The following is a 26,044-nucleotide window of genomic DNA, read 5'->3' on the forward strand; positions in this document are numbered from 1 at the left end:
AAGATTTAAAATGCAAGTGTGTCAACCACATATACATAAACTCTGTTTCCTTATTAATACTGGAAAATCCATTTCAGGTAGGCTTTTCCATGCAGCTTTCAGCACATGTGTGGCTCAGGAATTTGTAGGTTGTTGCGATTCGGTAGCAAGAAACCCTTTACACGATGGAAGAGGTGACTAGAATAGATGACATCCTGTGAGTGTGTGCTGCCACTTCATCTGTACACACCTCCATAGAGATTCACACTTTCCGTGCTATTCAACTTCACCACTACAGTAACATGTGAAACACGTTGCTAGGGTTTGTGATGTCTGAGGTGCTAACTTTAAACTTGCACTGCATCGTGTTTTGCTTGTGATGGATGGGGTGGGTAGACCTTTTAAAACCTTATATCACTCATCCATTACATCTTTTGGTCACCAAGCAGTTCTTTGTAACTTACCTGTAGGTTATGATATAGTCAGTGGTTACAGTTTTCTAATGTAATGACTGAATCTAAACTACGTGTGCATTTTAAAGGGGCTATTACAGTGATTTTACATTTTTTCGCCCATTTACTACAAATCCTTAAAAGTCAAATACTTCACATTTATGATTACTATTTTTCAAACCATTGTCTAGTGTTTCTGAGTTTTTTAATGTATGTTAAGCCTAAATTCGATAGGGTATGACCATCAAATGGCAGACTCTTACAAGTTGTGTTGATCAGGAGTTGTGTAATCCATAAAAGTAAATGTTAAAGGACCAGTATGTAAGATTTAGGGGGAACTTCTGGCAGAAATTGAATGTAATATTCATAAGTATGTCTTAATTTGTGTATAATCACCTGAAAATAAGAATAGTTTTTTTTTTTATCTTAGAATGAGCCCTTTATATCAACAAAGGCAGGGGGTCCTCTTCCAAGGAGCCCGCCATGTTGCACTGCCATGTTTCTACAGTAGCCCAAAACGAACGAACCAAACACTAGCTCTACAGAGGGCCTTTCCATTTTTCACGAGTTTCGCAGCCACCGTAGGTTCTCCTGCATGCTTGGAACACTTTTGTCAAATAGTGTTTTGAAGTAACACAGTGCACATATTTCAAACAAACCTGCATTTAAACTGCATTACAGCAGAACAATAATGGAACATAGAAATCAGCACATGTCTCCTTTGATGGATTGCACAACTCAAGCTAGCTTCAAGAGTTTAAATGAATGGAAACCAATGATTTCCTGGAAAGGAGGAAAAATACATCACAAAATCTAAAACTACACTTGCTGTGAAAAATTGTCAGCAGCAATATAAGGTGTACATGATTTGTGATTATGGAGCTAAAACTTGCAAAAATAAGCTGTTATTATGTTAAAGCAATAACCATATGTTGATGTTGAGGGTCGTAAGATACATCTGTTCCTGTTTTTGTGGTTTAGCTTCATGAAAAAGGGCATCTTTGGTCTGTGGTTTCTTATGCTCTAGATTTTTAACACCATATCAGTACAGACGGAACTACACTTCAAAATTCAGGTTTTGCGTCCACTTTCAACAAACTCTGCTGTTAGGATATATTAGTTTGCACCTTATTGCTGATTGTTCACCCTCCTTTGATTTACAGAAAATGACTGCACAGCTCTCCAGGCCACCATTGAAATGATCCTGCATTTTCTTTGCCCCATACTGGGACATGCACACAGTATGGTTGTGTAATGCAATACTGAAAACATCTCTTTTACCTCTAGCTAACTCCAGAAACAAGATAGATGGAGGAGAAACTAAGAAAAGAAGAAGAAATATTTTTGGATTAAGTATTTAAACTTCATTTCACTTTCATACAACCCCATTTACATCAATAAATACAGAACAACCATTCACAATACTAACACAGAAATTACATAAAATAACACAAAGTAATCTTTTTTAATAAATTATAGTTTGAAAACGCAGTCTCTTAAATCCATGAAAAAATCTGAAATCATCAGTTTAACTAAGTCCAGTCATTTAAAAGTGTTCTTTGTAGCTTTAAATCCAAATCCATCCACATGACAGAAAGTTCCCACTCTTCAGCTTAGGTCCGTAGATGTGCTCGCATAGGGGTCCTACACTTTGTACATCCCAAAGGCTGTGGCTTCTTCATTGTAGTCCACCAATGAAAGGTCTTGTACCCAGACACTGAGCTGGTTTCCCTTCTCCAGTGTGATCACCTCTCCCTGCGTGGCTGTGCACAGCTGAGGATTGGATGCAGACCTGTTGTAGCTCTCCAGGCTGCAGTAGGCCCGCATCACAGTCTTCTCGTCTCCTGCCTCATTTTTCCTCAGCTTGACCATGCTGGCCAGTGGGAGCTTGGAGTTGCCCTTTGAGAAGGTCACCCTGGAGAAGACGAAGTAGTCACCGGGCTCCAGAATAGTCAACCAACTGTTGCGGTAGTAATTGATGTTCCTGAGAACTGAGTGCTTTGTGTCCCACTGGAGATAATCCGCTGGGGAAACAGATGGAAAAGTTAGAGCGGCATTATTTAGGATACCTTTAAACCCTGAATTGATTTTGGGGCATTTATGATTTTAATGTTCCATTCAGAATTGTGACTTTAATAGTTACTTACATGTAGGGTCCTGTGCTGTGTGCTTAACTATCATGCGTGCCAAGGCTTTGTAGGAAGTTTCCTGCTTTTCTGATAAGAGAAGGGCAGCTGGAAAGAAGAAGGAAAATCTGGTCAGAGACATTGCTGAGATTGGATTTTTGTATGCAACTTACTTATCTGTATATTGAAAAGAAAGATATTAAATGAATTTACCTTTTCCTTCAGCTGAGGCAGGTTTTTCCTATAGGGATTAAAAAAAACAGTGGAATATAAGTAAGAATTAGTACCTTTTCTTTCTATTATACATATTATAAATAATATTTATACATTAAGTAGGTTTATCTTTGTTAACAAAATGCTCCTCTTGTAACATCAAGACACTTTGCTGTGACTATAACACCTCACTTGTGTGTTCAAGAGCATTTCCTGTGATTCGAGACCAGTTTCATTGGTCTAACAGTTATATTTTTAGACAGAGCACAATGTGTGCACCATCAGAAGCTTTAAATGCTTTAACAAAAGCACTACATTGTACATTACATCTGTGATTTTAACCTGTGTTTATAAAGGTAGTTACATTCCTCATTCCATTAGACAGAAGAAGAGATTTTTACCTTTTTGCTGGTGTGGTACAGGTAGATGAATCCTCCGACAGACAGCAATAAATGCAGCAATACTACACCAACCAAAAACCGGATGAGTGACTTGCTGTGGCCTCGTGATGGAAGTGGACCTGGCATGAGGACCGGGATGGACCTGTTGAGGCGTGGAGGCACTGGCGGTGCAGCCAGGCTGGTCTGGTAAGTGTTGATCATGGTGGAGAGGAGTGATGAAACTTAGAGAGGTTTGGCGTCCGTGACATCCCATGCACTTCTGAACCGCTGCTCTCTTAAGCAACTGAGTTATTCTCTAGCTACTTCCTGGAAGATCTCAACATACACATCTGTGAGATATGTGACCTTTGGTACGCAATAGTGTGTTGTGAGAAATGCCTTTTTGCATTTCTTCCCTTCCATACTCAGAATGCCATGTTTCCTTGTATTACTCAGTACTTCTGTTACAGTTTTTCACAATTACTTCAGCACATTTTCTGAAACACTGTTGCGGTTGTCAAAACATTAAGAGCAATCACCACAGCATTTTACACTGAGCAGCACAAGACTTAATTTGTCCCGCAAAAGGCCACCACTCAGTCAAAAAATTTAACTCACATGCGAAGGAAATTTTGTCACTGCCACCAAAATGATATGACCCTTTATCATCATTTAAGTCAAGACAGACTTAAAAATTGTGTCAGTAAAAAAGAAGACATTAAGATATTGAAAACAAAATGTAAATTACCTCCAATATCTCATTCCAAACACATTTCTGTCTGCTCACATCATTTCATCTGATATTTAGACTTACAATAACACACAAAATCTTTTGGTATGGTGCAACTCTCCCCTACATGTCTTCTACACGTCCACGTGTCCTTCTGATTTACATAAATCACATACAGTATACTTTTTTTTCTTCACATCTTTGCGAGTGGTCTGTGTTTCCTCTCTGTTGTTTGTATGGTTTATATTAAGTCATTCATATAAGTCAGTTTCACCTCCTGTGGTGTATATGTGTTTGAGAAATATTAGTTTCACACGAGGACCTGGTTGACAGAGATGACAACAGCAGCAAATAGATATTGTTTAGAGAGACTTCCTGCAAGAAGCAGGAAACAACACATTTACTACGCATTTTCTTTATTTAAACAAAAATGCAATGGCTAAGTGTTCACTAAAGAAAGCCTGGCTGTAGAACCTTGAAAGGTGAGCTCCATGAAGTCCAAAATAGCCAGAATAAATTTTCAAAAATAATCATTTGATTATTAGTCTTTACTTCACAAGGTAAGCAATGAACAAATTCCAAATTAATAAAGTGTGCTGAGAGCTTGAAGTATTCAGTTCAAATCAGTTCAATTCAATTTTAGTTTATCCAAGTACAAGACAAGTTTGTTGTCAAAACAACCGCAGTGTATGTGAACTCTGCTTGGATGTGGTAGAATTAGCTGGAAATGAGACCCACTGATGTTTTTCATGGTTCTCACATCGCCTGATTATGGCTAGTGTGAGATGTTTTTTATGTGGCATATTCAGTAGGTCACAGTGCGGCATGACTAGATAAGGCATCTTTAGAGATGTAACTGTTATCGTCATATGATGGCTCCGCTTGTATGTGGCTGCAGAATTCATTTTTGCTGTCAGTTCTGCACAGTAGCAGGTCAGTGCAGCTTTTCATCTCCGAATTTTGCTAAAAAGAAATTTAAAATACTTTTTTACTTCATTGTTGTGTACTTTTAACATGTTAATGCTGTTTAATACACTTCACATTATGTGTTCTGGATGGCAGTGCACAGTGATAAAATACATTTAATCATTTGTATCAAAGCAGCATCTACCGACACAGATCCGCAGAAGATGCTTTATTTCTTAAAACAGATTTTTTTCACCCCACAACTAGGAAAGTTGATGCTGCTAAATGATGACTCACACACATACAGGCCAGCAAGCTACATAAAATATTCTTATGTGCTTATGTATACAGTTATATATATTTAGGATAATGCAACTAGTATGGGGAGCCTGAAGATTTAATCAGTAAATAACATATTTCACAATTACTCATAGCTTCCCCTAGTGGTTCAAAATATTCTTAACTGTAATCATATACACAAAGTGTATTTATATGTACGTATATAAATACACTGTCTATTCTTAATGTTTAAAAGAAACCCCAGGGTCACCTTAAATTATTTTCAGCTTTGTTGTCCTAACTTGGTACCATGACGACATGTGATTATTTAATTAATAGTACAAAGTTATGGTGCTGTAACAGGTTGATTTCAATCTACCCTTTAAGCTGCACATGACAAAATATTACACGCTAACAGCTTGTTATTGTTATTGTTGTTATTGAACCCAGAAATCCTGTTTGCTGTGATTGTTGTTTATTGTGGGAAAATAAAAAGAGATAAAAAGACAAAAAATGATGATACTTCAAAATCCAAAACACATACAGGTAGTTTTATTTCCAGTGTGACTGATAAGTGAGGATGGATTTTATCTTTATGTAACCCATGTAAAACATTTATTGGTTTGTGATTTTTAATTATTGGCACCAGTTAGACATTCAGGCCAGAGTCTCTCAGAGCAGTGAGGGACTGCTTTAACTTTCAACAAACGGATGGATAATACATTTTTAAAGTATTCATTCAAAACATGTACATTGCCACTTGCATAAATGGAAGGTCAACCACATAACCAAATCAAAATATGCATTTAAGTAGATGCTAAAACTACATGGCACTGAGTTTTACATTCAGACATTAAGGAGCTGGCTTTTGTCTTCTTATGTATAATCAAGTTTGGGTCTTTTTGTTGCACTTTGGATTCAATAAAACACCTATTTTAACTTTCACAGTCTGTCAGATGAAAAAGTTGAAAAATCTTTATGGATTGTAGTGAACAACAAAGGTGTGGCGGTCATTGTGCCGGCTGCAGAGAACAGCGTTTCTGGACCTGCTGGGGATGTGAGGTTGTGAAGAGCTGAGGGAGGCTTGTCTATGGACAGGGAAGAAGCCAGATAACCGTGTCCTTGGGTTCGGGTGCTCCTCTCCTTGAACAGACTGAGGTTCCTCTTTGCACTTCATGAAGGCCACAAAGCATCTATAAAACTGTTTAAAATAAATTAGAAATCATTATGGATTTAAATACAAAATACAGAATGGTCATTTGTAGTATGAGTATTGATTTGGTGATTCGCAGGTCAGAAGACATCTAAATCAAAACTGGGTATGAATTTGGCTGCAAAGTCTTTAGACATCAAGGTTACATGTAGCCATTGTTTCAACATCATTTAAATAACAAATAGTCAAGCAGGACGTGACTACACGTTGAAATGCAGTCACTTGAACCAAAAGTAAAAGCCTTTGAACTATACAATATAAGAGCTCTTGTGGCATCCACAGACTGAAGTACGCCATCTAGTGTGTTGCTTGTAGCAGCTAGGAAGTGGCACTGCAGAGATGTTGAAAGTGACAGTGAAGTAACTGAAATGAGATGCATCTTTATTATCACAAGGTGCCACTGAGTTCTCCTATCTCCTCAATATCACTCTGTTCTCCTCTCCACTTTATATTTAGATCCAGCTGAACACTCATACTGTATGTACTTCAATTACCAGGTTACAAAATTTACTTAAGCCTCATAGAATCTAGTAATAAATGCACAGCCCTGACGCTGGGTCATCCTTCATCTTCACCCTGCATGGCTCTCACCTGGTTGTTGAAGAACATGTAGATGACGGGGTTGACAACAGTGCTGAACTTGGCCAGAACGGAGGGCACCACACTGGCCATGGGGGTGACCAGTCCCAACTTCCCAAAGGTGGCCATCAGGGCCATGATACCATAGGGCATCCAGCACAGCATGTAGCAGGACACCATGGATAACACCATCACCAAAATGTGCTGCTCTCTGCGCTGAGCTGTCAGCAGGTTGATCTTACCCACCTGGACACACAAAAGAGGAGGACAAGAAGAGGTGCACAGGTAAAACACTCAAGGATGACTCAAATGCTACAGTTAGAGAAAAGAAACTTTAACTTGAAAACCTTCTGCACACCTACACTGAGAATGTATTTTTCAGTAGAGGGGACATCTTGTGTCCATGTGTAGTATTTCAACATTTCTTTCTTTGGCGCCATCCCATGGTTATTTTTGACAACAGAAAGCAGAAATGCATGCGGAAACACTCCCCCCTTTCATGAAGATAATGAGGGCCGAGTGCAACAAAAATACTACAAACAAAATCTTATCAAAATTAAGTGAAGATGCTACAATGACATACAAACTGAACACGCATTCAACACAATGCAACATGAGACTCTCTTGTGCAAGCTGCATTTGCTGATGAATGCTGTAAGATATGATTGAAAGCTCTGAAAAAGCTAAAAGTGGTCCTTGAGTTGAGATTATTTCCCCACTCAACCCATGTGGCCTTTAAAATCTATGTTGGATCTTTCTCTGTAGAGTCCTTGAATTCTTTTGCTTGATGAAAAGCTCCAAAAAATATTACTTCTTATTCTTTCATTTTGCCCATTAGCAGAGGACAATATTTTCCAACATCTCACACTATTTCATATGGTAAATAATGGTTGAAAATTATGAAATGATTCAAGGTTACAATGATATAAACTGAATAAGTAAATGATTAGAAAATGAAAAAGACTTGCAGTACGACTTGTCAATGAGTGTTTGATCTGTTAAATCATATCCAACAGAACAGATTCATCATGTAAAAAATATTACTGTAACCAAAGAATCATTCATTAAAAACACTACATGATTTGAAGGAAAGTTTGGTCAGTATATACTCAGTCATCTTCATCTACATGTTTCCTGATGTATTGAGGTGCTATAGCTGTGGGTTAAAATTAGCTCAGACGTCAACTAAACGACCAAATAAGTAATTTGACCATGCACTCCAGAATGACCCATCGGAACATTTTCAGAACGCGTGGTCACCGTCTTGTGTAATTACCCTCAGAAGCTCATCACAGTGCTTCATGAGTAAATGAGCGTGGCTATCTGGTGAAGGAAGCCCTGCAGAAGAGAAATCCCTGCCCTTTCTGTCAAATTACTGCACACTCAATTGCACTTCACCTTGTATGATATCAGGTCATAACCTTTGCTGCTCTGTCTCCTCATGTAATAACTATTCTGGCAATGTTCGATCAGCAGTCATTTCTGCATGGCTGAACTTGTGTTCTGTTTTGAATATTACTCAGAAAAAACCTGAGACGTGTATCAGCTAGATCACACTAGCAACTGATTGGATTTTTTTAGAGAGATATGATTTTTTTTTTATTTTGATAGCAAAAGCATCTTATTTTAACTGAGAGACTAAAATCTTATGGATAAACTTAAGGAATACTGCAGGATTGTGCTTCAGTGAATAACTACACTTTGTGTTTATAAATATGTGCATCCTTTATCAGATGACACACAATTATGGTAGAATATGTCTCCAAACTGTACATGAGTTCACAGAAAAAGCTTTATAGCACTTTGAATGGAATCTCAATGGGCTGCTGCCATGTGGGGAAAAACAAACAAGCTTGATCCACAATGAGCTGTTGATATAAATGTCATCTCTCCTTCTGACGTGTCAGTTTAAGTCACCTTTAAGAAGCCAGCAGAAGGGTCTGCAGACTGATTGCTCAGTTTCTAAGAAAAGCCTAAGGCGAGGCTCTCGGTTGGAAGGCATCTGGTGCATGGATGAGCCCCTGTTCACCAGTACAGTAATCAAGTCTGCAAAGCTTTTCTCTCCTCTGACTCCCTCGGGTGCACGGAGTTTTAAAAAAAATAGGGGTGCTTATATAATAGCAGGTATCCAATAGTAACGGGTTGCTTCCTCAATCTAAAAATAACTTCTAGGTGACTCATTGATAGGAGTAGTGGCAGCGAAGTGCATGGAGAGACCCAACACCAGTTCGGAGCCCTTAATTACCAATTATTTGTGCGACTGGCAGGTTTATGTAAGCCCCAAAGAGGTGGGCATGAGTCACTGGAAACTGAGATGGGTGTCAGTGCACACACTTCCCCGCAGACATTGCCCCCTATTTCTCCTTTTGCCTGTACATTAATTGTAAGATTGTAAACATAGAGCTATTGAGGCTTCTAGGCTTATCTGGCTTGATGCTCCATGAAATTACCTTGAAAATACGTGACCATGTGTTAGTGGGAGTCTGACAGCCATCACTCAACGCTCTGAGCCACGATCTTATGTCCTAAGAACATCTTGACAGCTCAAGAGACACACTAGAGGCTACTTCAGCAGAGCCATTAAGGCTTCATAGCTGAACCGGAGAACGTGGTGAGAGGCGACACTTTGAGCACATTATCCTGAGAAAATTACAGCTCTATGCATGTAATCTGTGACACGTGCGTTTTACACTGAACCTTTGTAAGTGTTTTTGTGTTGTTTTCTGTCAGGGAATTATTACTGATTTGTTGCCACAGATAAGAATGATACAATGTGTCCAGCCATATCAAATACAATGACAATGTTACGTTCACCCCTATATTTTAGTGGGATCATAAAGCAGCAGACAAAGAGGGGACAAGTGAGTCATTATGCTGACTGAAAGGGGGAAAACATGAGATTCAAGGGAAACACCTCTGTCAACCAGAAATGAAAGTCTCTCAGTACCCTTAAGGTGGATTTACTCTTAAAAAAAAAATAGTACATGACAAATGAAACCCACAACACAGACACACAGTTTGCGTATGAGTAGACAGTTATTTTAAATTGAGATTCAATGCCATCTGTGATCTTCTCCTGTGTGCTGTTTTATATCAGGATGTTTCCATTCCCATTCACAGATAAATCAGAAATAGTCATATATAAATAAAACAAGTAAAAACACACAAAACCACTGATCCATGACTTAGAATTTGTGTTATATGAGCTTGCATTATCCTTGTTTAATTTATTTTTATTTGTGAAAAAAACAATAAATTAATCCTACTCTATCCATAAATATGCATATTTTAGCAGACAAAAAGAACAAAATATGCTGTATATACTGTGTGCTGTACTCACCCTCCTGATTGCAACCAGGATTCGGCCATAAGAGTAGACCATGAGTAGAAGGGGCAGCAGCAGACAGAAGATGAACAGACACAACACGTATGAGACACTGGTGGGCGAACGTAGGTGCCACTGGACGGAGCACGTGGTACCAGGACCCTCAGGCCCATAGCTGCCCCAGCCCAGGAAGGGGGGCAAAGTCCAGAGGAGAGAGTAGAACCAGGAGCCTCCGACACACAGCCAGGCCTTCCTGAAGTCTGAAATGTCAACCTGGGAGGAACGCAGCACAGTGGTGTAGCGCTCATAGGAGAGAATGGACAAGGACACCAGAGACACAATCCCTTATAGGGAAAGACAGAGAGAGGTTAAATCTAATGAACACACATTAAATGAAAGCAATACTTTATTCATCCCTACAAGAAACTTCTTTTTTGTCTCACTTCATCGGACGGTTGAAATAAAAGTTCAGCAACAGAACAGCAACTGAAACTGACTTACTCACTGCATGCCAGTCATTCTATATAACCAGCTGACCACCAAAACGTAATTCAGTATAAAATGAGGCCTAAACCTTTCTCAAAAGTGTGAAAACAATTCTAACGAAGGTGTCTGAGGAAGTGAGGAAATCATATAATTGTGAGCAGCTGGTCATTATTTTGAAATTTTAAAAAAAATGAAAAAAAGATGTTTTTCATCTAATAAAGTGAGACTTTGTAATGTCATTCCTAATTTAAACATGCATATGCCTTCTGTCACCTTAACTGAGAGGGAAAATTTTCATCTAATAAAAATGATTTTCTTAATTTTGTGTCAGGCTCATGATACTAGATCCTGATGACAGTTTACAGCCCTACCTACAGTGTATGTGAGCATTATACAATAATATCTTTGCATGTGCCTCCTTTCTGCTGTCAATTCTAGACAGGGAGGTACAAAATGTATAAATCAGTCTGGGCTGATTGCTGGTTACCTGAATGTGTAGAAAATGGTATCTTTCTTCTTTTTAACCCCTTACTTTTCTTCGAGTGCCACCATGAGGTTGACATGTGGTTTTGAGAGAAATTACTTGACAACTATTGGATGGATTTCCATGACATTGGGTTCAGACATTCATGTCCTCCTCAGGATTATTTGTAATTACTTTGATCTTTTGACTTTTCAATCTACTGCCACTATCAGGTCAACATTGAACTTTGTCCATGTGGTGGTGGGGTGTGGTTTGGGCTCAGCTGCAGGGGAGAGATAGGTGGGAGTGGCTCATGGGAGCAGTGCCAGGGTTAGTCTAATTGGCACAGGTGTTACCTGTTACCTAATTATTCTCTCTCCTTTTTATACAGTAGCGTGCTGGACCTGGAGAGACACACACATGCTGGAGCCAGAGGAAGTTGGACGTGCCAACCCTCCGTTATAATTGTATATTGGTTCTGTGTTGTTTGAGAAACTGGACTGTGTGCCCTCTGGAAACACCAGACAAGTGAGCAGAGGAATTAAGAGTGAGAAACACATTTATGTTGTGAAAGTGTGTGTGTGTGGTCAATAAAAACCTAAAGTGGACAGAACTGCTTGTGACTGTGTTTGTGCTGGATAAAGTCCAAATACCCGCAAAACTGATGACATTCCCTTCAGCCTCAGCTGTACTTTTTGTATCGTGATGATTAGCAAAAATTAGCATGCTAACATGAAAAGATGGTGAACATGAACATTATGTGCACTTAATGTCAGCATATTAGCATTGTCATTGTGAGCATGTTAGCATGCTGACATTCAGCTCCAAGCACCACCGTGCTTAAGTGCAGCCTAGTGTCAGTTCTCGTAACTTGTTTATTTGTGGACCCACATCTCCTCTGGGCTATCCAGTCCTACTTCTGTTAGTGATTTCCTACATTTCCCAGAATGCCTCTTGACTGCAGGCAGAGAAAGGACATGAACTTGTTGTTCTCAACTCCTCACTCACAACGAACAGGAGTTGGACATCAAGAATGTGAGAGTTGCTCTGTTAAAAATACTCGTAATACTGATTTTAGGTTGAGTTATTCCTTTAACCTTTAACAGAATAGCTCAGTGTTTGTGAATGTGCATGTGTGTGTGTGTCTATGTATATACAGTATGTGTTAGTTTGTTCCAGCATGAGCTCTGTATATGAGCTCTGTAATATATGCGCATTGTGTGACTCATCATTAGGTGAAGTAAGTTCATCTTTTGTACAACAAGTGCACAAACAGGAAGTACATGTTGAATAAATTAAGTAAGGAATCTCTAACACACTAGCAACAAAGCCTTCAACTTTAAGGCTTGTGTGTGTGTGTGTGTGTGAGTTGTGGAGTAGTGGGGGTGGTGTTCAGGATTCAATAAGAAAATAGGTCAAGGTGGCAAAACTCTATTAAGTCCATCAAATGACATGTTGGATGTGAATCATCCTTACCTTGACATCAGATGAATAGACTCCATCAGTACCTATACGATGCTGCACAGAAGCCAGTGACAATGGCTTTCTGTGCAACATCGTATAGGCCGAGTTGTCTTGAATCTCAGTTATATTTGGTCTCTAAAGTATAGTCTCAAACAGCCAATTGACTGCATTGATAGTGCACTTTAATATTTACATTTTTTTTACATAACATTTTGAAAGTTTGAAAATGTTCCTCCAGTTTATCTTAAATTTGTGACACTTAAAACTGTAAGTCATGCATGTTTGTTATCTAACTAGTGTTGTAAAAACATGTCCTTATTTATTTGACAATTTACAAGTTGCTTTTCAGATTAAGATTTCACATATGATCATACATACATACATACATACATACATACATATATGATGACTATAATGCATTTATAAACATTACCAGTGAAAGGGGCATTTCTGCATGATAATAATTTTAATTTTTATATTTATTTAGCTGATAATACTTCTGTACTTGAACTTAAATGGCGTATAACTCTGAATGCTTTTACTTCTAATGGAGTATTTTTACGCGGTGGAATTGCAACTTTTACTAAAGGATCTGAATACTTCTTCCACCCAATACTTAACTATAGCACGTTTAAACTTTCTGAATTCATCAGAAAACGTGCTAAATTCAACACAAGTGACTCAATATACAGATGTCACTCACCAAAGAGGGAATTGGCGAACCCGTACCACTTGCAGCCGTACTCTCCTATGAGCCATCTTCCGTGCAAACTCGCCGCGAAGCTGAAGGGAGTCCCGAAAACACACACGAGGATGTCGCTCAGGCTGATATTCAACAGGATGAGATTGATGGGCGTCCAGAGGGTGCGAAACTTGGCGAAGATGAGCAGAGCGAGGAAGTTGGTGAGGATGCCTGCCACTAGAATGAAACCGAGGCATACTGCCACCACCGTGTGGCCGGTTCGGCTCAGCCCGCCGGGGGTCTGGGGCGCCGTGGAGTCCCGCAGGGTGGCGTCGGTGCTGAGGCTGGAGCTGAAGAGAGAGCTGTCTGTGGTGCTGAAATTGTAACCGCGTATGTGGACGACCATAGCAGTGAGTGGAGAGAGGCGGCTGAAGAGGAGCTGGACACACATAGAGTGAGGAGCACTAAGTCCTGCACAGTCCCTGTACAGCAGCTCAACGCGATGTGAGGGCCGATCTATAACACAGTTATTAGAGTGTGTGACCTGTGCACTTCTTTATACCCTACAACCCTATAATGTATGTAAGTACCCCACCACCACCACCACCCCCCCACCCCCACCCCACACCGCCACCACCCTCTCTCTGCCTTAACGAGTCCTTTTGATCATAGTAGCCTGTGTAAATGGAATAAATCCCCCAAATTCATTGCTTTCCAGCTGCTAATGCTTTCAAGGCGTTCTGCCGAGCTTATTTTGAGAATAAATAAAGTAAGAATAAAACAATTACACCGACTACTACTGGGTTTTAGAGTTTTGCATGGCAGATATGGGACAGATTAAGTGATTGTCCAAGATGAAGTTGTAATTTTAAAGTCACACTGGAAAGAATTACTCCAGAAATACAAACTTTGGTTTTATGACTTTTGCTAAGCTGTGCGTTTTATATTCACTGCTGCTTTCTGTGCCAGTCTGTTCAAAGTCACCAACAAAGAATGTTTCACACCTGTTCAGCCTTTTCTTTTCTGCACAGCCTCCGATACGATGAACCAACTTCCCCACATGACTTTAAAGGACTATACCAGTGTTTTATCAACATTTAAAATACATTAACCATATCCCAAATTGGAAACAAATGGATGTCTGTAAGTAAAATATATAACAATGTTGTATGCCTTGGAAAATACTTGTGAGCAATGTTAAGTACACGCAATTTGATGTAAATCATCTTAAACATGCAAAAACACCTGTGCCATCCTTCAGTATGAAAGGGCAATGCAGTCACTTTTTGGGGTAGTTACTTCACTGTTGTCCCTGTTTTATTGTTTTTAAAGAGCACAGACAATGACAACATCTATTAAAATCACTTTTATGTTATCTGACACTCCACAAACCTCCTTTTCTCTTTATTCCTGTGTAGATTCCTGAGAATGTGTTTCCAGTGTGTATGCGTGACTGGTGGGACTGACGTCATCTTGCTCTTTGACACTGCCGTCGCAGGGGAGATCTCTGTAAACCTCACTGGTTGCTGGTGTCATCTAGAATCTATACGCTGCAGCCATGAAAACATAATGCCCCTCTTCTTGCTTTGCAATCAGCATTATTGGTTTGTTGAAAGCTCAGTGGACAGTTATCACTGCAGACCCAGTCGCCCCTTCCTCTCTCCCCCCATGTGGGCCTCAGATCAGTCTGATTATGCCTGACACACGGGAAGAAGAGGGATTATGGTTTCAAGCCTGCTGGGCTGCTGAATCCACACCTGATTCCAGGAGATATGCAGATTGTCTGCTGTTCCTCTTCTACACCTGCTGCCAATCTTCTGTCTATTGTAGCCTAGCAGCAGAAAGATTCTTAAATTGTTAATAAGAATACGCTTAAATCCCTAGCAGCTACAACATCTTTCATCCTCAATTCTGTCTTTACATTGCTGACTCTGTGTGAGCCCTTTAAAGTAAGGAAGAATCAAGCATGAGCCTAATTGGCACCTGTCTTTATCTTGAGGTGGAACACTGCAGGGTTTTGTTTCAGGTTTATTCTGTTGGCTGTATTTTTACCCCCTTTTTTAGTCATGTTTACTTCTGTATCAACAAGCCAACAAAAGGAAACTCTGCTTAAAAAACTTTACTGATGTATACTGTATATGTGTGCTTTTTCCTTGTTTGCTTTGTTAGTTGTGAATGTTTCTTGTTCCTGCATAAACATCTCAGATATATGCTAGATAATATTAATTTCCTATTTCCAGCTGCCATGACGGAATATAATAGTTTGAAGGACTTGACATTGTTCCTCAGGTCAGGCAAGGATGACAGGATGATTCCCACATATGTCATAATTGTTTTGTTTGGAACGCATAATCCCCATGAAGCTGTCTGAGTAATGCTAAAGGAGCAGCCTTTCTCTAATGAAGCCAAATGGGGACGACAGAGACTGTAGAGTGGAGAGAAGTCCTTGAAGTGCATGTGTTTGCAAGAAATCTGAGAATCTACATTAATTAAGGAAAAAGCAGTAGTTCACTTAAACTATAACAACAAGCCCTCAAAATCTGAACTTTCTCATTGATTTAAATTAAATCCTTTGTTGATAGTGCACTGAATGGTCATTTTTAAATGCAAGGTCAGTCCTTTGATATTACAATGTAAAGTTAAATTTTAACTGTATCTCCCTTGAAGACAAAGTTCAACTGAAGATGATTTCACTGCACTTCCAACATCAGGAAAAAACACTGTTTCACTGTTTCACCTCTGGCCACAACCAACATCACTGATGTGTATGGCTTGGTGTGGTCAGAGGTGTGCTCTGTGGTACCAGTGACAACATCCAACAGTGATGTCATAGGGTCCTGGAGTCCACCTGTACATCATTGCAACAAGATGAGAGGTTAAACCACTGGAGGTCAGCAAGAACATGATTTTCAGCGGGTGTGAAGTTTGTCTTTAGCGAAGAGGGAAAATGAAACACACATCACAGTCTTTTGCTTACAAGGACATAAATTCAACAAGCTCATCAACCCTCAAATTCATTTCCTACGTTTGTAACCTCTTTACAAAAATATGACTAATCTGGCATGCCCTGGAAGCTTGCTGGTTAAGATGCATGATTCATATCTGCAACGACTGCAGTTCAACTCCAGCAGGGGACCTTTGTTGCATGTCATCCATCTCTCTACCCTCATTTCCTGTCATCTCTCGCTATCTAATAAAGGTATAAATACACACTATATATATATATGTGTGTGTGTGTGTGTGTGTGTGTGTGTGTGTGTGCCGTATATATATATATATATATATATATGTACAGACGAGTGACAAATTTAAAAAAAAACTGGACAAGTCTGAATACTTGACCCCTACAATGAGGGGATCTGGTGGCTCTGTTATGCTGTGGGGGGCATTTTGCTGGCATGGTTTGGGTCCACTTGTCCCCTTAGAGGGAAGGGTCACTGCAAATCAATACAAAGTTGTTCTGAGTGATCACCTTTAAACTATGAAACATTTCTATCCTGATGGGAATAGTCTCTTCCAGGATGACCTCAATTCATAGGGCATGAGGGGTCACTGAATGGTTTGATGAGTATGAAAATGATGTGAATCATATGCTATGGCCTTCACAGTCACCAGATCTCAACCCAGCTGAACACTTATGGGAGATTTTGGACTGACGTTTTGACAGTGCTCATCATCAAAACACCAAATGAGGGAATAGCTTTTTGAAGAATGGTGTCCATCAGCTTTGGTTTGATTCAACAAGTCTCTGGAACTCTTCTGGAGAGATGAACACCATATATATATATATCTATATATATATATATATATGCTCACAACCAATATATATACAGAACATGAAAGTAACTCAACAGTCCAAATTCACCTGACATCAAACACTTGATAGAAATACCAGACCAATAACAGATCACAGTGATCACTATAGCCTCTCTGCTATTCTAAGCTATTTTTGTGCAAAAATCATATCAAACATTCTCAACAGGATGGACATACAGGGCAAATCAATAGAAAGATATTGACTAATACAGAGCGAAAGGTTAGAGAGTAGAGAGATAAATTAATCATTAAAGGACTGCAAGAATTAGATCATTTTTGCCAAATACCAACAGAATACCTAAAGAGTCAGAGCTATGAAACAGCTACTGAGGGAGATGATATCACTGGATTGTTTTGTCAAGCGTATATCGTCTGAACTGGCCCTGAAAAGGCTCAGACTGACACTGGTGTGATGGGATTTGGTTGAAAAACTAGTCCTGTTTTGTGTTAATTATGTCAGTTAATTATAGCGTCTTAATGACAACAATATGTTAAACATCATCTTCAATAGGTTTCCAATATTTCCAATTACCATATAAACAGTGATATGACTAAAACTCTGGAGTAGTGTATGCAATGGAACATAAGGCAGCATACATGATAATGTATGCTGCCTTATGTTCCACAATCACATCATATCAGATGGTTTCTGAATAACAGAGGTATTACAAGGCTTTAAAAAGTTAAGTGAATCATTTTACAGCTGCAAGTCATCCAAGCTAACTCCAGCTTTTTGTCATGTTAGAAAAGTCAATTTAACATCCCAAAATTGTGATTATGCACCCTTTCATCTTTCCGCAAAACATGTGTTAAAGGGCACTTCATATGAATAAGAAAGCTGTAGGTTATTGTCTAAACTTTGATAGAAAAGCAACAGTATATATGTAGCAAAAATTAGAACATAAAATATTGAACATGTAAATCTGAAATTCCTCTCTTTTTGTGTGTGTTTGTTTAACAGGGGTGTGCACAACTTGGACCCCTGAGTGGATTGAGGACACATCAAGTATGATAACAAGAATGTGATAGCCTCTGACTAAGCGTTTCTTGGTGGGACGCCACTGAGGGATGGTGTGCTCGTTGCTGCACTAGTGACTTCTGCTGGTTAGTCGGGGAACCTGCACAGAGGAGAGTGGGAACTGGTATGAACAGCAGGAACCTCCACATATATAACACTATATGGGTGTAGATAATCAAAGGAAAAGCACAGTGAAGTGGCTGCAGCAAGAAGAAACTCACTGAGAACATCCACAAGATAAACACAGAACACACAAATGGAGAATCGAGGGACAAGCTTCTCTGCTCCCATAAAGCAATCTTTGCACCCATCCTGGTTGAATCTGACTACCAAGACCTGTGTTACTGATGCCGTAATTCACACAGCAGGGGATGATTTGCAGGGGAAGGCACATGGATGCAACCTCTAGTCCTGGGGCAACTGTTATGACAGCAACCATCCCCACATCAGAAGCATTAACCTCAAGACCAGAATGAATCGGATGAACCAGAACTTCAGGCCAGTAATCACCTGGTCAGTCTGTGGAGTCCACTAGAATCTGACATGGAGAAGCGATAGCCAGACAGACCTAGTTGGTGATGTATGTCCCGGTGATGCTGTGGCAACCAAGAAACCTTTGGAGTTGGTCAATTGGTCGATTGGTCATTGTCTCACCTTTTTTGGATCCATTTGGATTCTGACTGAAGACACAATGAAACCCAGGAAGGAAACAGCAGATATGTGGACTTTTCAGCCTTGGCAAAAGTCGGTTCACCAAAAAAACTTGCTTTGATTGAGAAATGCCATCAAGGTAGACAAACACAGACTTGTCTATCATATTCCTGGGGACATTAGCCTGAAAGCTTGTGAAGCTAATGGGCATAACCAGGTACCTGTAGAGGCTACTGAGTGTGTTAAATACAATTTTCCTCTCATCTCCGTTGCTTGTGTGCACCAGGTGTTACTTAAGTGAACTGATAAGTTGATGTTGTGCAGGTCTAGCTTGGTAAAATATATCTACATATTGTCTATTATAAAAGAAGTCTATATATAGATTATGTAGGCATCATGTGCTCATATGCTTTTATTCATATTTTCTGCCAACATAGGTGTTACAGTATGCGTGTTTGTTCCTCAGCAATGATGGTTGAGGTGTTTCTTTGCTCTATAGCATGGTCCCATCTTAAACACAGTTGCTGGTTCCCTATTCCACCAGTGCCCACACCTTAGTCCCAGTGCCCAATAGCCCCATTTGTTAACACATCCGTGGTTAATGGCGTACCAGATGGGAAGAAATTACACAGCACAGCATCATCAATAATCCACCCTTAGCATGCAGAGACACCTATTCCTCCATCTGTGGCCATACATGGTGTCTGCAGCGAGATATGGATACTGGCATCATGTTTCCCTGACTGACTATTAAAAAGAGCCAGTTGGTGAGCCAACACATCAGATTAAAAAAAAAACAAAAACAAAACTTAAAAAAAAAAAAAAATTGACCTGTATTTTTTTAGTAAATGTCAACAGTGTAGGGAACTCACACATAACGCATCAAAGCACAAAAAATGTCAATGAGTATATTTATTTTTGTTCTTTTTTCCATTTAAGACTAAATTTAATGACCAACAATATTTTGAATGTATTTTCTTTACTCGGTGTTCCACTAGACTACACTTTTACTGTCATGAACTAATTTTTCTCTTAACTTGCTTCGAACTGAAGTCAGAATAAACTACAACTCTTGGCCACTTCCCACATTAACACCTCACAAAAAGGAGCTTCTAGGTGTAGAACTTTAAGAAAGCTCACAAAGCCTTTAGTACAGTTCTTGTTGACAACACCAAACTCAACACATTCTAGTAAAAAAACAACAACTGTAGTCTCTACAGGTTTGACTAGGCTACTTTTGCACCATCTTTTTCTTTGATTACTGAATGACACAGACCATGTGGGTGTGTAATGAGGGAAACAGGTGAATAGAGCTGAGAAAATTAGGGATGGTGATGATGATGAAAAGTGTGTGTCTACAAAAAAAACAGCTTTTGTATAGACTCATTTAAAGCTCATCTCAGCCTGACATTTTTGGGTGATAAAATTGTTTGAGTGGCACAACGCAGGTCTAATGGTTTTGCTCCACAGAATCCACACAATAGCAGGTCTCTATTCAACTCTAAAGTAACCCACACATTAACATCTGCACTTGGACGGGAATGTGGGAGACAGATTGCTTGAGTGTGAGGAAAAGTCAATTACAAAGACATATAGTCAATATTAAATAAATAAATCTACATGACTTTTTGAAATAGACTCCCATATTAATAAATACAGACAAAATTTGTAATTGTGAAATAATATGATATTTTTTGTCAACTCACTGCTTTTCTGCTTTTTATTTAATAGTGAACATCTTGGTTCAAGACAGGGTCAATAACTAGAAGTAAAGATAAGTTATAAGATGTTTGTATGAAGATGTGTGATAAACTATGTACAGTACAATATATTATTTGAATTGTGGCAACAATTTGGCCATCAGGTGTCAGTATTGTTCACTGTCTGGTGTTCATTATGTTACACTTTTGCTATCACTTTAGAGGCAGTTCACATCATAGAAATGAAGTAACTTAGTTAAACATTGAACTCTGTTTGAGGTTTCCTTTTGCCTGCTCAGATATTTATTTAAACTTGTATATGATTACAATTTTCTATAGTACACACTTTAAAGATTACCTCAAATTAAGGATTACAGAAAACATTAACATTGTAAATTTCATTTTGTGTTCATTTGGTTATGTACAAATATTCTCATAACAACTCAAACTCATCCAGGCGAACTGAAGACAGATATTAACATTAATATTTATACACTCAAAAGGCTCACAATGTTCACACTTTAACTGTAACACTGGTCAATTTACTGGTGCAGCCTGTTAAAGGCACAAGAAAAAGCCCTTTATCCAACTCCACAGAAAAGAGAGCAACAACACAGACAGTACTCTGAGATCTACAAGAGGAATGACAAAGTTGAAGAACAGGTTTGTCAGAGAGTGTTCCCTTTCAGAAAGGTTGTTCCAGTTATTGCATGCTGAAGTACTGAGATCACTTCACTGAGGAATGGAACAGCGCTGCTGTTACTTATATGTATTCTCGCATGACGCTCAGGGGCCTGTTTGATGAGAAAGTGGCTTGACAGAGCCACACGTATGTCGAGGCAAACCTCTGCCTCTGCCGCTCCCTCCACCATCTCTTCAGTACCAGTACAAATCCTTCTTGTCCAGATGCCGTCCTGACAGAGAGGACACAAAGGTGAAGCATTTCTGAGCAGCTCTGTACATGAACATGTTTGTAATAAATGCTGAGTGAATGTAAACTGTAATAGGCTACATTTCATTTCTCAGAATAAGGTGCACATTTTCATGTGTAGTTACCAAGCAACAAGTGAGGAAAATGGGAAATAACTAATAATTAACAAATACCTAACAAGTAGTGCAAGATAATGATGGATTATCAATGTCCAAAGACAAATGATTAGCTCCCACATAACTGCAAATCTGCATCCTGACCACATTCTTGATGAATCACTCCTGATTAACTCTGCATCCGGTGCCATTTGGTACATAATTACACAGCATTTATGTATGCCTTCAGGTAAAGTGTTGTATCATAATGCATCATACTGACTTGTTACCCAGAATGCACCATTGCATCATGATTGCTACAAATAGTTGTCAATATTAATGTAAATGTGTTCTGAACATGACAATTAAAATCTTTTTTTGAGAATTCATCTGTCTCTGTGGTGGTACATTTGTGCTGTGCAGTAAAGACTCTGTTGCTTCTTGTCATCGTTAATGTGATGACTCTACTTTACCTGAGGGGACACAAAAATAGAAAAAAATATGTAAACAATAAGTAAGTAATGGTTAGTTATTTGTTACGTGCCATTTAACTACTGGTTCAGAGAACTACAGCAATTTGGTTTTGCATTGAAAGTTGGGAGAATTACAAGAAACAGGTTTTAAAAATGCTCAAAAATGATGCAGCAGAGGCCAAGATAACTTTTCCTTTAGTTCCTAGACTGCATCAAGATGTAAAAACGTTGGAATCTGCACTTCCCAGAATGCAACTGAATATTGTGTTTTCGTTAGACCCTCCATGCCTGGTCCTGGTACTCCATACCCCCAGTTTGTAGCTGGAACAGAAGCAATCTTCTACATCTTTTTTAACTGTTTGTGTTGTACTCCAGATTGACAGATATCCAGCTAATCAGTAGATACTTTCCATTAGATTAGTATCTAACTGTATGTTTTTCAAATTCACTCATCATTATCTACAATAAAATTATTGATGCACAGTTAGTTCCTTTGTCAAACCATTCAGGATTTTGGGGACCTTATTCCAAAGCACTATCAATTTCCCCATCTAAGGAGCAGTTATTTCCATTTCATTGGTTGGAAGATTTTTTTAAAAGATGCTGTATTACAGTTGAATGCTTACCAGGTTCATAGCCTACAGAGGGGTCCACAGAGTCTCTAAACCCTTGAGGCACCGTCCAGCTGGGAAGCAGTTCTGGCTTGGAGGTGGAGGCCATGCTAGGTCCCATCTCACCCCGGTCACTGTGCAGTAGGTTGAGCAGGGACGTGGCATACTGCTGTCCAGTAAGACTCAACCCATCTGGGGACAGGGAGTATGCGATGGATGGCAATCCCGGGGCTTCTGCTGTCCTGGCAGCGAAGGAGTGCCATGGGCCAGGGGAGTCATCTGCAGGGCTGAAGGTCAGGCGACGACCTGCTACAGGAGGGACCTGTGACTCTGAGTAAGAGTCAGCAGCATTGCCCTGACAGGCGCTGGTCTCCTCTGCAGGGGTAAATAAAGAAGCAGTGCAATGAGAACAAATGAGACTGACTGTCCTGTTTGTAGTCAAGCAAGTCATACACTGTTAATTATGTGCACTTACCCAATTTAATAGGTTTGCGGATTTTCTTTGTCTTCACTGCCGGAGCCTTGGCCTTGCTTACTTTGCTGAGAGCACGGCTGAAGTGAGCATCCACCATGCTGCCGATATCCCCCCGGAAGTAAGTCAGGATGACACACTGCTCCTCCACCTTCACAGCTATCGGACTGTCTGTTCTGTCTTCCATGTGTCAGCTGTGACTGAGAAAAGAGATAAAACAGGATCATTAAAAATACTCAGGATAGATTACGTGTCAAATGGAATGATGAATGAATGAAGTTACTCTGTCTAATTTCACTTGAAGATTTTAAAAGGCTGTACTTACGTATTTGCAATCCCACTTGTAATTGCTTTTCTTTTTTTGAAAATGTCTAACATGTGTCTGTGAATCATCTATGCATCTGTCCATGCTAAACTGTATACAGTACGTTTATTCTTGTACACAGGTCTCTCTTGAAAAAGAGATCTCAATAAGACTACCTGTTTAAATAAAGGATTAACCAAAATAAAATACAAGTAGGATAATAATCAATGCAACTAATCATTAAGTACTCCACAAGATGCAAACAACATATTTGATATTTCATCACTTAAAACTTATTGTGGTAAGTTAAAAAAAAACAAAACAAATCAATGAATAGAAATCAGTGGCTCTCAATCTGCATTAGTGAAAACATCTCAGAATACTCTCTTGAATGCCATTAAAGAGAATAAAGTAAACTAAATATGTGCAAAACTGGGTTCAGAGTCTCATTTTCATCATCATCATCACCATTATTATTATTATTATTATGAGGCTACTCTATGACATTGCAGATACTTTTTCTGCATAATAAACCAAAATATAACTTGACATCAAACTAAAAGAAATACCTTGAACTTAATATGTAGTTTACTGCTATCTAGAAGAATTAAAGACAAGGTGAATTAAAAAAAAAAGTTTTCAGCAAACATTTCTATTTCAACCAATTCCAACAAAAGAACCTAATTACACATTAAACCATCAGTTTGGAAGTATTTTAAGCTTGAGGTGCCCCACATGTCAGGTCGACTGACGTCAACGCCAAAATGATCAATTCTGAGAAACGTCAACATTTGCATGAATTTACTTTGTAGTTACTTCTTCAAAATAAACAACATCTGGTTGGATATTTAACATTAAAAAAGAGTGAAAAAAATTATACTGTATGAATTTTTGCATTATGAATGTGGACTTTCTTATGGAAAATAATACATCAGCCTCCGCAATTGCACTCTGAAGGAGTGAAGTATAAATAATCAGATTTTACCCATCACATTATGCTAATAGAAAAAAAATCTGTTGAACGTCTAATCATGTCACTTATGACTTTAAGTCATTTGCTTCTCTTACCTGACCTGGTGATTGACCAAAGATGAACAAGGAGTGCGTCCTTGCATTGACTGGTTGATTAAAGCTGATGTATCTGCCTGCATGAGCAGCAGCCAAAGTTGTTGGAAAAAATGCTTAGCTTCAGTTTAAACATCTGAGTTTTTGACTCAAAGAATCAATGTGAAGTGACCTTTGTTTCTTCTTCTTTGCGTCTACAGATGAAAAAATTCCCTCACTGATCCTTGATGTGTTGGACTGGGAGGGTGTGTGATGCTTCTTGAACGCAGCCAGCTATGAACAGAATGTCATCCAGCAAGTTTGTCCAGAACCTTAAAGACACCTATAAAAACATTCCTCTGTTACATGTCAAAAAGTTATACACAGTTAAACAGTAACTCTGGACAGATTCATATTAGGTAAAGAAAACATCAATGATGTTAGAATAAAAAAACCTCTTGAGCAGTAATAGTACAGATCACCCACCATTACACTTATCACAGACACAGTCATTCAGAAAAAAATGTTTAGTTCATTTTAAATAGACCTCCACATCTGAAGAATCCATGCAATGATCTTTCTAGCTGTGCTGTTGACTTGCTCTCTTTGTCACCACCGAAATAATATGTTTCATTGTTTCTATGGGTATGTTCACTGTTTTTTTTAAAACTTACTGTAATGATAACAGAGTGGTGAAGTGGTTTTGATACACCTTTTTTCTGCTAAACCCAACTAATAACAAAAGCAACATACAATAGGTGCATTGTTTTTATTCTTTCTTTGTTTCTTTCTTTCTGGAAACTGAAGTGTAATTAAATATTCAGCGTGATCTAGTGTAAATGCAAACACTACATTAGCAATTTAACCTATTTGATAATTGTTGTTTGATAACTTTTTTTTCTATCTGTAGGAGTAATGAATCATTTGGTTCCATCATACTGTATGGACTATTGGTTCCCAAACAATTCCCACCCACTTAATGAAAGTCTTTTTTACACTCAAGAAAAAATACAGATGCTCATGAATAAAAGAGGTGTCAAAATATTGACGTATGCAACGCAAACCTCAGGCACTTACAGGTTTGGGAGTGAGAGCAATACATATTTTACAAAGACAAAAATAGTTGACACAACAACCTCAAGCACAATGTACCTAGATTCCACTGAAGCTACTAATAGACTTGTAGTTTTGCCAACAAGTGTTTCTCAGGTCAAGAGTGAACTTTCAATTTCAAAGACAAAGATATTGCTGGAAAAATAAAATCACAAAAAATCTTTCTACAAAACTGACATGAAAATTATTTATTGTTGATATTATTGCTGAAATGAAAGATATACTTCAAAAACATCTTCAAAGGAAAGAGCAGAAGCAGTGGAAACTTGGTTTTAAACTGGTCTGAAAACTGAGAGATGGTTTCATGTCTTACAATCTGCTGAAATTTCTCATCTACTTGAATACAATTATTGGATACTGATAAATTCCCTTAATATTTAATTACAGAACACATTATACTTTAATTCCATACATTTACATGGAAATCTCTTAACTTACTCCTCTAAACTGTATATTTACTTGTTTACTTTGAGCAAAAGTTTTACAAACAGAAAAATATTTTTTTATCCATCTTTACAAGCAGATGGAGTGAGCAGGAA

General features: G+C 38.7%; 3 protein-coding genes across 3 annotated transcripts; all 3 read right to left on the bottom strand.

The window, feature by feature from the left end:
* Nucleotides 1–1,134: 1,134 nt before the first annotated feature.
* Nucleotides 1,135–3,988, bottom strand: cd40lg (CD40 ligand). Its single transcript, XM_044362783.1, has 4 exons — nt 3,172–3,988; nt 2,771–2,798; nt 2,579–2,665; nt 1,135–2,455 (listed from the first exon to the last, which is right to left on the bottom strand). The coding sequence occupies exons 1-4, from the start codon at nt 3,370–3,372 to the stop codon at nt 2,076–2,078; spliced, it is 696 nt and encodes a 231-aa protein (XP_044218718.1). The 5' UTR covers nt 3,373–3,988; the 3' UTR covers nt 1,135–2,075.
* A 1,424-nt stretch (nt 3,989–5,412) lies between these two features.
* tmtops3a (teleost multiple tissue opsin 3a) lies at nt 5,413–13,853 on the bottom strand. Its single transcript, XM_044362782.1, has 4 exons — nt 13,299–13,853; nt 10,198–10,526; nt 6,870–7,103; nt 5,413–6,266 (listed from the first exon to the last, which is right to left on the bottom strand). The coding sequence occupies exons 1-4, from the start codon at nt 13,726–13,728 to the stop codon at nt 6,042–6,044; spliced, it is 1,218 nt and encodes a 405-aa protein (XP_044218717.1). The 5' UTR covers nt 13,729–13,853; the 3' UTR covers nt 5,413–6,041.
* A 6,886-nt stretch (nt 13,854–20,739) lies between these two features.
* Nucleotides 20,740–24,688, bottom strand: vgll1 (vestigial like family member 1). Its single transcript, XM_044364215.1, has 4 exons — nt 24,417–24,688; nt 23,048–23,244; nt 22,588–22,947; nt 20,740–21,376 (listed from the first exon to the last, which is right to left on the bottom strand). The coding sequence occupies exons 2-4, from the start codon at nt 23,229–23,231 to the stop codon at nt 21,339–21,341; spliced, it is 582 nt and encodes a 193-aa protein (XP_044220150.1). The 5' UTR covers nt 23,232–23,244; nt 24,417–24,688; the 3' UTR covers nt 20,740–21,338.
* Nucleotides 24,689–26,044: the final 1,356 nt, after the last annotated feature.

The sequence above is a fragment of the Thunnus albacares genome, chromosome 10 (assembly GCF_914725855.1).
Source record: "Thunnus albacares chromosome 10, fThuAlb1.1, whole genome shotgun sequence".
Taxonomy (NCBI): domain Eukaryota; kingdom Metazoa; phylum Chordata; class Actinopteri; order Scombriformes; family Scombridae; genus Thunnus; species Thunnus albacares.

Coding starts and splice junctions, on each gene's coding strand:
- cd40lg (XM_044362783.1), bottom strand. CDS start 3,372: ATGATCAACACTTACCAGACCAGCCTGGCTGCACCGCCAGTGCCTCCA. Junction 2,799..3,171: donor TGTACCACACCAGCAAAAAG/GTAAAAATCTCT, acceptor TAATCCCTATAG/GAAAAACCTGCCTCAGCTGA. Junction 2,456..2,578: donor CACAGCACAGGACCCTACAT/GTAAGTAACTAT, acceptor CTGTTTCCCCAG/CGGATTATCTCCAGTGGGAC.
- tmtops3a (XM_044362782.1), bottom strand. CDS start 13,728: ATGTGTGTCCAGCTCCTCTTCAGCCGCCTCTCTCCACTCACTGCTATG. Junction 10,527..13,298: donor GTTCGCCAATTCCCTCTTTG/GTGAGTGACATC, acceptor TTTCCCTATAAG/GGATTGTGTCTCTGGTGTCC. Junction 7,104..10,197: donor TCCTGGTTGCAATCAGGAGG/GTGAGTACAGCA, acceptor TTGTGTGTCCAG/GTGGGTAAGATCAACCTGCT.
- vgll1 (XM_044364215.1), bottom strand. CDS start 23,231: ATGGAAGACAGAACAGACAGTCCGATAGCTGTGAAGGTGGAGGAGCAG. Junction 22,948..23,047: donor CCGCAAACCTATTAAATTGG/GTAAGTGCACAT, acceptor TTACCCCTGCAG/AGGAGACCAGCGCCTGTCAG. Junction 21,377..22,587: donor CTCTGTAGGCTATGAACCTG/GTAAGCATTCAA, acceptor CCTCTCTGTCAG/GACGGCATCTGGACAAGAAG.